This window comes from Trifolium pratense, linkage group LG6 (genome assembly GCF_020283565.1).
Source record: "Trifolium pratense cultivar HEN17-A07 linkage group LG6, ARS_RC_1.1, whole genome shotgun sequence".
Taxonomy (NCBI): Eukaryota; Viridiplantae; Streptophyta; class Magnoliopsida; order Fabales; family Fabaceae; genus Trifolium; species Trifolium pratense.
Window position 1 is genome coordinate 27,820,904 of NC_060064.1, and position 10,640 is coordinate 27,831,543.

General features: G+C 32.3%; 2 protein-coding genes across 2 annotated transcripts; one reads left to right on the top strand and one right to left on the bottom strand.

Annotated features, from left to right (window-relative positions):
- The first annotated feature begins 6,069 nt into the window (after positions 1 to 6,069).
- On the top strand, positions 6,070 to 7,807 carry LOC123892408 (hydroquinone glucosyltransferase-like). Its single transcript, XM_045942192.1, has one exon. It carries the CDS (start codon positions 6,267 to 6,269, stop codon positions 7,683 to 7,685), a length of 1,419 nt encoding a protein of 472 aa, XP_045798148.1. The 5' UTR covers positions 6,070 to 6,266; the 3' UTR covers positions 7,686 to 7,807.
- A 563-nt stretch (positions 7,808 to 8,370) lies between these two features.
- On the bottom strand, positions 8,371 to 8,988 carry LOC123892036. Its single transcript, XM_045941888.1, has one exon. It carries the CDS (start codon positions 8,986 to 8,988, stop codon positions 8,371 to 8,373), a length of 618 nt encoding a protein of 205 aa, XP_045797844.1.
- Positions 8,989 to 10,640: the final 1,652 nt, after the last annotated feature.

The following is a 10,640-nucleotide window of genomic DNA, read 5'->3' on the forward strand; positions in this document are numbered from 1 at the left end:
TGCTCTATGCACCGTTCATGTTGGGTGTGTGGTTAAGTTTTAAATGAATGATTTTATTTTTTATTTTTTTTGGTGAATGCTTAACGTGTTTTAAATTCATGAGTTTTATGATGAATTTTTTTATCAAGAAGTTATATAATGAATAAACATGCCAAAAAAAACATGCCAAAAAAAAAGGTGATGTGGCAGCTGAGTCACCTAAGTGACTTGCCACATCAGCATTGACTTGGTCAAAATCGACCTTTTGCAAAATGGAGTAAACATAGGGGGCTAGAATTGCTATTTTGAAACATAGGGGACCAAAATTGCAAGTTTCCGAAACATAGGGGGGCAAAAGTACATTTTAGCCAAACTTAAAATAAAAGTTTCGTATTGAAAGAAGTATTATTTTAAATTCTAAAAAGTATTATTTTAAATTTTTTGAGTTTCGTAACATGCACCCTTAGGAAATATGCTCTTAGGCACATGTTAGCTTTCTCATTTAGATTTTTTATTTCATTATCAACAAACTTTTGTCTATTGGTTAAATTTAAAGGTTAAATTTTTGTAATATTTTCTAGCCCCCACTAACGAAAATTTCTGGATCCGCCACTGTTAACAAACCCCGTATTAAAATATCCTTAGAAATACTACTCCTTAAAAATTACAAAAAAATCCGGTACATGAGTATAATTATACGTCTCGTGCAACTTTCAAAAAAATTGGTCATTGTATTAGTATATACTATATGGGTCGAAATATAGGTCCTCATATAAATATATGTCCTCGTAATTTTTTAAAAAAAAAACAGGTCTCCATATTAATAATACGATTTTAATTTTTATATTATAGACGTTCATTTTGATATTTTTATTTTTCCAATTACTTGTGAAATAACTTTATATTTATTTTATTTAAATATAAAAACAATACAAATTTAGAGATTTTAAAAGGGATAGAACACGGTGGATTTCTCTCTCTTTCCCGTAGAAATTATAAAAAAATAGGATATTGTATTGATATATGAATATAAATATAGGTCATATAAATCACAAAAAATCTAGCACATATAATAATATATGAGTATAAATATTTAATATATTGTACGACACACTTAATTATACCTTATTTTATATAGGTATCCCTATTAATATGTGTATAAATATAGGTTTCCATAGAAAGAAAAAAATAGGCCCTCTACCCCGTATTAATAAACCTCGTATTAAAATATATGTAGAAATAAAACTCCTTAAAAATTACAAAAAAAATCCCGTACATGAGTATAATTATAAGTCTCATACAACTTTCAAAAAAATTGGTCATCGTATTAGTATATGGGTCGAAATATAGGTCCTCATATAAATATATGTCCTCGTAATTTTTTTTAAAAAAAAATATGTCTCCATATTAATATACGGTTTTTATTTTTATATTATAGACGTTCATTTTGATATTTTTATTTTTCCAATTACTTGTGAAATAATTTTATATTTATTTTATTTAGATATGAAAAACAACACAAATTTAGAAATTTTAAAGGGATAGAACACGGTGTATTTCTCTTCCTTCCCCGTAGAAATTATAAAAAAAAGGATCTTGTATTGATATATGAATATAGGTCATGTAAATCACAAAAAAAAATTGGCACTTGTATTAATATATATATATGAGTATAAATATTAGCCCCGTATAAATTACAAAAAAGACACTTTTATTAATATGGGTGTCAATATAAATTCTAGTAAAAATTATAATAGAATTGGTTTCCCGTATTAATATGAGTATAAATACAGGTTTATAAATAGAGGTTATCATTGAAAATACAAAAAAAAACTCTTTGTCCCGTATTAAAACATCCGTAGAAAATTAGCAATTAAAATGTGGGAAATGGTCACATAAAAATAATTAGCGATTAGCAATTTTAGAGAGAATGTGACCAATTAAATATGTGATCGGGAAGGGATTCGAACTTGATGCGAAAACTGATTATCGAACCAGATTAAACTGGTGATGAAAGCAAAAAAAAAAAAAAAAAATTATTTTTTACTACATTTCAACAATTAACCAATTAAATATTATATGTTTAACTAAAAAACTATATTATATGCAATTATTCAGAATAATTTTTTTTTTGATAGATTATTTTTTTTATAAAATCTATAATTTATATATTTAAGTATTAGTTTTTTCAAAATATTTAATATATTGTACGATACACTTAATTATACCTTATTTTATATTATACAAATTATATTATTGAAATAATGATCGCTACCTACCAAAAAATAAAATAATGATTGCTATATATGGATTCTAAGTACATTAAATTGTTAATAACAATTGAGTTTAAAATAAAATGTCATAAAAATAGGTTTTTCGTTGTTTGTGAGAATCGAACCGTGTATTTCTCAGTAAAGTTTTCTATAAATTGGACATTGGTTTAAAGTTAAGAGAAGATGACACATATGATTTAGTGTTTTCATAAGTTGCCACATTGGATTAATGAAAGTTTTGATTATTGAAAGGTTGACACATTGGATTTGGCTCATGAGAGAGAAACTCTCAAATATATAAATTATAGATTGGTGCTTCAAATAATATATCTTTACGATTATTGTAGATATATTCTTTAATTTATCTCCTACTAACTCAGGCTGGCATATCTCCTTTTTTCTTTTTTCTTTTTTGTCAAGAGTAAATAATCACATTAATTTCTTAAATTATAATTTTTGATCCATCTAGATAATAGAATGTTACAATTACAAAAAGTTGTTGAATATTTTTAACTAGCATAGATCTCGTGCCAAGCACCAGTAAATGAATACGATTAAGAAAATAATTTACTTTTGGCTACTTTCTATTGGTCAATGTGATGTATGGTCGTTTAAGTGGTCAATTAAAATTGGTTATTTGGTAGGTATTTGATTGATGTAGAAGATTTGACCATCAATTAATCCGCTATTTAAGTAAAGGATGGTGGATTTCAAAATTTATCCTGAATTTCTCATTTTATAACATTATCTGCTGCTTGAATAATGGAAAAACAGAATTAAAAACTAACAAGAAGCGTGAGAATCACGGAAGAGCGCAAAAATTATATATTATATAATAATTCACAAACGAATAATGATCATGATCTTTTGAAATTCTTGCCATCTAGATTTTATTGATAGGACTAGAGAACAATGATTTTTTTTCTTATTGGGCCCCATAAGTACCTACTACTCAATTCAAAGACCTTCATGAACCAATTCAAATTCCGGGTTGTGTATCAATCAACGGAAAATATCTTCTGAACTCGGTTTGAAATATTGGGTCATGAGGTTGGACACCACATTTATAAAGATCTTTAGAGCAATTATACATGTGAGTTGGACATCACATTTTTATTTAAAATCTTAAAGCGTTAGATTTATGGATCCTCACACTTATAAAGTGTTCAACCTTCACATTTTAGAGCAATGTGGGACTTAACCCACTTTACACTTGCCACAACAATCTCTCACTCAAGTGTGAGTCATTCAATTCATTGTGATCCTCCTCAAGCGGGAGCTTTGCTTTCATTCATATACTTGCATCGCCGTTGTCGCTACACTCAACGGGGCACCCTGCCTGACCACCATTGTCAAGAAGACTTTCAATACAAGGAGCCAGTCGAACCATTCGTCGAACCATCGGCTCTTATACCACTATTGGGTGACAAGGGGGTAACTAGGGAATCATCTACGTACATTGAGCTCAGAACAAATATACAAGTGAGTAAGACACCACACTTTAAACCAAAACCTTAAGGCATTAGATTTATGGGTCTTCTCATTTATAGAGTGTCCAACCTCCACTTAGTTAAGCAATGTGGAACTTAATTCACCCCACACTTGCCACAACAATCTTCCCATCAAGTGTGAGTCATTCAATTATTTTATGTTTCCCCACAAGCGGGAGTTTCTTCCACATACACTTGTATCTTCGTTGCCGCTACACTCAACAGGACACGCCACCTATTCACCTCCGTTGTTAGGAAAACTTTCGATACAAGGAGCGAGTCGAACCCTTCGTTGAATCATCGAATCTGATATCTTTGTTGGGTCACGAGGGGGCAACAGGGTATCATCCACATTGGGCTTAGAACAACTATACAAGTGAGTTGGACACCACACTTTTACCCAAAACCTTAAAGCATTAGGTTTATGGATCCTCTCACTTATAAACCACCCAACCTTCACTTTTTTTAATTAAGATTGATCAAGCTTAACGGTATTCAATAAAAACACATAAAGCGTTAATCTTGATCGATCTCAATAACATATCAAACGATTTTAGATTTTTGTAAAATTGAACATGGATGATCTATATGATATAAACTTTTAATCCAACGGTGGATTTTGTAAAATTTGTATTCGTTGAAGCGTTATTGAGCGGTGTAACATTACTCAAATATTACACCGGTGTAATTTGATCCTCCCCATATATATATATATATATATATATATATTAAATTACTCAATTAATTTTATTAAAGAAGATTAAATATTTATTTTTATTGAAATTCATATACAATTCTCTCTTCTTTTTCTCTTTTCATTCACTTATACCAAACAGCAAATCAAATCTATCATATTTCTCATTTATCTCTTTCTTCTCATACTCTTTCTCACCTCTTTCTCTCTTTTGTCTTTCTTCTCACAACCAGACACACCCTTCAAGAATCCCCATTATCATATGTCTTGCTAATATCAACTTTGAGAGCTAGTTCCTCTTTAGCACCCCAGACCTGCGCTTTAAATAGTAAATTATTTCTATTGCAATAAGTGCATTATCTAAGATAGATCACAAACAAATTCCAAAAAAAAAGATAGATCACCAACATTTCTGTTTTACATAATACATTGCATAATGAGATAGGACAGAAGTCCTTCATGGAACTGAGACTATATAACATGTCTTTATGTAACATATCTGTTCAAATACAAAGACCGGTTATTATTAATAATACTTTGCTGTTTCAAAAAATATATATATATATCTGTCCAGGAAAAAAAGTTTAACAACCGTCTAAAATATCAAATATAATAATAATATTGTAAAAATAATGTCGTCAACTCTTTAAAAATTTAAAAAATAGTATATTCAACACAACATTCTTTTCTTGGTTTTTCTCAAATTTCTAAACATGTGCTTTTAGGAAACTTCTTATTCCTGTATAACCCTTAAGAATTTTTTTTTTTTTTTGTTTTGACAAAGCCCTTAAGAAATTTATTGAAAGCAAGAAATTCGTCCAAGCATCTAAATTTCGATTAAGATATAGGGTCCCAAAGAAAAGTAACCTAACCAACAACTACACTATCAAATGCTAAATGCTAAATGAAGAGGCACATGCACATGGACACCATTAGCATTAGTAGAAAATACTAATATAACTTTTTTTTTTGACACAAAATACTAAATATAACTTGATAAATATATGTTTATAGTTGAATGCATATTCATGCACTTACATCATCATATACATCCTTTATTAGGTGTGATGTAACAGTCAAACACACATGAACAAGAGAAGACAACTTTTGCCTCTTGTGTCATCCATAAATTACGTACAAGACTTGTAGATTGCCACAAAAGATTTTCTTTTTTAAGGAAGTGTATACTTGTAGTTAAAAGTGATGCTAACATCTGTTTTAAAGTAGTCTATGTTTTATTTTCCAAAATCAGACTTAATCTAGTTCGAAGATCAATTCTAAAAAATAGAATATATTAAGGATATTTTAAATCATAATTATATGTTAAATATATTTTAAATGTAACATTATACATAAATTAGAGTTATTATATCCTCACAATAAAAAAAAAATACATAAATTAGAGTTGAAATATAATATCATATAAAGTAATATTCTCTTCCATTAACAAAATTAACAAAATTGTTCTCTAAAATATCTTGTTAAATATTAAAATAGAATATAATTTCATATTGATTTATCATTAACACATTAATTTATTTAAAGATAGCTCAATTTACTTATTTAAAAATGATAATATGATATGTGTCTTAGACTGGCATATATGACATAATGCAAAGTTTAACTTGATCTCTCCTATATTCAAACCAATTTTCTATATGCATGTTATAGAATTGAACTTTATGCTTCAAAAACCAAAATTGACTAATACATATACTTCACTATATATAAAAACACATTTCTAGGATCATAATCATAAACAGAGAACAACCGCATACAAACTTTTCACAAACTTATAAGCCAAACAACTATTGTACGTAATCCATTCCAATGGCAAGAAAAACTCACATAGCTGTTATTCCAAGTCCAGGTTTCAGCCACTTAGTTCCAATATTAGAATTCACCAAAAGATTAGTCAAAAATCACCCAAATTTTCATGTAACTTGTATCATTCCCTCACTTGGGTCACCACCTGATTCATCAAAATCATATCTTGAAACAATTCCACCAAACATAAACTCAATTTTTCTTCCACCAATCAACAAACAAGATGTACCTCAAGGAGCATATCCTGGAATCCTAATTCAGCTCACTGTTACACTCTCTTTACCATCAATTCATCAAGCCTTAAAAACCTTGAATTCAAAATCACCTTTAGTTGCTATAATTGCTGATGCTTTTGCATTTGAAGCACTTGATTTTGCAAAAGAGTTCAATTCTTTGTCTTACCTTTACTTCCCTAGTAATGCTTTTGTACTATCACTTGTTTTGGAAATGCCAAAACTTGATGAACAAGTTTCATGTGAATACAAAGATTTACAAGAACCTATAGGGTTGCTAGGATGTGTACCAATCAATGGTATTGATCTTCCAACACCAACAAAAAATAGATCAAGTGAAGCATACAAGAAGTATCTTCAACGTGCGAAAGGTATGTATTTGGTTGATGGAATCATTTTTAATAGCTTCTTTGAATTAGAATCAAGTGTTATTGAAGCATTGGAACAAAAGGGTCATGGAAAAATCAGTTTTTTTCCTGTTGGGCCTATTACACAAATAGGATCAAGTAATAATGATGATGTTTTTGATGAGTTTGAATGTTTGAAATGGTTAAAAAAACAACCTCAAAATTCTGTTTTGTATGTTTCTTTTGGAAGTGGTGGAACACTTTCTCAAAGACAAATCAATGAACTAGCTTTTGGTTTGGAGTTGAGTGGTCAAAGATTCATTTGGGTTGTGAGAGCACCAAGTGATTCTGTTAATGCTGCTTACTTAGAAAATTCAAATGATGTTGATCCTTTGAAGTTTTTGCCAAATGGGTTTTTGGAAAGAACAAAAGAAAAAGGTTTTATTTTGCCATCATGGGCACCTCAAATTGAAATACTTAAGCAAAATTCAGTTGGTGGATTTTTAAGTCATTGTGGTTGGAATTCAGTTTTGGAGAGTATACAAGAGGGGGTGCCAATAGTAGCTTGGGCTTTGTTTGCAGAACAAGCAATGAATGCTGTTATGTTAAGTGATGGTCTTAAAGTGGCAATAAGGTTGAAATATGAAGATGATGAGATTGTAGAAAAGGAGAAAATTGCAGAAGTGATTAAGTGTGTGATGGAAGGTGAAGAAGGTAAAGGAATGCGTGAAAGAATGAAGAGTTTGAAAGATTCTGCTGCTAATGCATTGAAAGATGATGGTTCTTCAATAAAATCTCTGGCTCACTTGGCTAGTCATTGGGAAAAGTTTGGTGGGATTTAAGAAAATTAATATTGTTCTTATTTTTTAAAGTTATTGTTTTGGTTTTGATGCTTTCTTTTTTGTAATTGAAGTTTAATAATCGTTCAATAATACTAGTTCTAAATTGAAGTTTGCAATTGTAACTATAGTTGTTATAAAGGTTTTGAGGGGCTCTCTATGTAATAGAATTGCAACCACAATTGTGATTATACCGGCTGTATTTACTCGCATTTTGCAACAATATTAAGATTTGGATTGTATCCGTAATTTAAAACCACAAAGTAAGAAACTAAGAATATGCAACTTGAAAGGCCGCGTATTCCTTGTTCAACAGTTCATATGTTCTAACTTTTAAATACCAGAATACATCTGATTCAACCTTAAAAACAAACACACACCTATCTACAATGTTGTGAATTATGAATCTCTTATTCAATCAAACAATAATAGAATAACTTGAGATTTTAAGGCACGCACAACATTCTACTGCGAGGTTGTAATTTTATTCTATAATCAAAACATTTGAAGTTTAGGTGCATGAGTAAGTTATTGCACATTTATATGGTGCCACCTCTTTAAGTCAAAAGAACTTGTGCATCACTGCATGCCACATCTTAGGTTTTTCCTTTTTTAGCTACACCAAACCTATAAATTGCAAAATCATACCACCAGGCACCATCTTTTTTTTTTTTAACATAAAGGTTGCTTATAGCATTTCATTCGTAACTAAATCATGAATACATGTTGGTACATCAATGAAAATATTAGAGCTAGCTAGAGATGGGGCTACCCTTGCAAGAGCATGAGCTACCTCATTCGCTTGTCTCTTAGTAAACTCAACACGAGAGTTTTCAAAATATAAACTAAATAGACGTTTGCATTCCTCTACCACATCCCCCACCTCTGTTAAAACACTCCCTTCATTATGGAATTGAACAACAACATTTTTGGCATCCATAGCAAAGTCCACACTATCAATTTGCAGATTTTGAATCCACCGGATAGCATGCAAAAGACCGAGCGCCTCGCCTAAATCCACATTACATATCGGTGATTTCCATATGGTTTTTGCGAGCACAAATCTACCTTCGTCGTCGCGGATGCACATGCCAATACCGACTCGATTAAATTGAGTCGTGAACGACGCGTCAATGTTACACTTGTACCTCCCTTGTGTCGGTTTCTCCCACTTACACGCCATCAGCCCGGCCGAGCTTCTGCTGGATTCGGCCGAATTACCATGTTCTGTTGCTGCCATATCTGCAGAATTCGGTGTTAACATGTTACTGTTATTGGCCTGCACCCACGCATCAAGCAGTTGCATAGCTTTTTCTACTATTTGAGCACATGTCGCTGTAGTGTTTTGCTAGAGTTTGAGGTTTCTGTGTTTCCATAAACTCCACATGATTGCCGCCATCCGAGCACTTTCTTGCAAATTTAACTGCTGCAGTAGCAGAAAAATGGTTTCTGGTGCGGTACTAGTTGTGTTAACAGCACCTTCAACTCTATTCCAGAGGCCACTCGCACTCCAAACTTGGATAGACAAAGGACATGTGAATAAAATGTGAACAGTATCTTCATAATTATCGTCACACACAACACAGTTCGGTGGACATTGAACTCCTTTATCTCTAAGTCGCGCGCGAGTTGGGAAGCATCCCCGACATATTCGCCACACAAGATTTTTAACCTTTGGAGGAACCTTCAATCTCCAAATGCTAGACCAACAGCCCGGTCTTTTAAGATGAGAGGTGTCTATAAGCTCCTCAACAAAAAGACGATACGCACTTCTAACCGAGTAAATACCATTCTTCTCTGCTTTCCACACCAACTTATCCGAGTGAACTTGTTCAACAAGTGGTGTTTTAAAAATAGCCTCTGCTGTCACTTGATCAAATAAAGTATTAACTATATCACGGTTCCATTCTTTTGTTGAGCTATCAATAAGATACTCTACTGTTGCATGTTGGAGAAGCTGTACATTATTATTATTATTAGCTACTGAAATGCACTCTCCATTCTTTAGCCAAGGTTCACCTAAAATAGGGATATCAGCCCCTGGGCCGATGCACCATCGGGATCCAGCTCGAACAAGAAATTTAGCCTTATGAATACTCCTCCACACAAAGCTCGGATTATGTCCAACAGAAGATGCTAAAAAATTATTGTGAGGGAAATACCTGGCCTTAAACAAGCGAGAGACAAGACTATTGGGATTTGCATGAAATTTCCACCCTTGTTTACCCAGCATAGCAAGGTTGAACGTCGTAAGGTCCTTAAAACCCATCCCTCCGCTATTTTTATGAACCGATAACTTCTCCCAAGACAGCCAATGAATACCCCTATTATTTGCACCACCATGTCCCCACCAAAAAGAATTCATCATTTTTTCAATAGAATCAATGAGTGAAGTCGGAATAAGAAAAATGCTCATAACGTAAGAAGGGATAGCTTGCAAGACTGATTTAATGAGGATTTCACGTCCCGCTTTTGAGAGACATTTACTGCTCCACGAGTTGATCTTCCGCCATACTCTATCCTTGATGAAGTTAAATGTGGCCTTCTTGCTTCTACCGACCATAGAAGGTAGTCCAAGATATTTACCTGTGCCTAACACAGCTTGCACACCTAAAATGTTGGTCATTCTGTTTTTGACTGTTTGCGGGACATTCCTGCTACAAAAAATTTCTGACTTAGGGAGGCTAATGGCTTGACCAGATGCTGCTTCGTAAGTTACCAGAATATTTTTCATTGTGTGAGCTTCATGTTCATTAGCCCTGAAGAACAAAAAACAGTCATCGGCAAATAAGAGGTGCGATATAATTGGTGCATTCGTGCAAATTTTAGTTCCATGTATGTCACCACGCCCTTCTGCCTCTCTAATAAGAGCTGAGAGCCCTTCTGCACACATAATAAAGAGATATGGAGATAGAGGGTCTCCCTATCGAAGTCCACGTCCCGGAATGATAGGACCAA

Coding starts and splice junctions, on each gene's coding strand:
- LOC123892408 (XM_045942192.1), top strand. CDS start 6,267: ATGGCAAGAAAAACTCACATAGCTGTTATTCCAAGTCCAGGTTTCAGC.
- LOC123892036 (XM_045941888.1), bottom strand. CDS start 8,988: ATGCAACTGCTTGATGCGTGGGTGCAGGCCAATAACAGTAACATGTTA.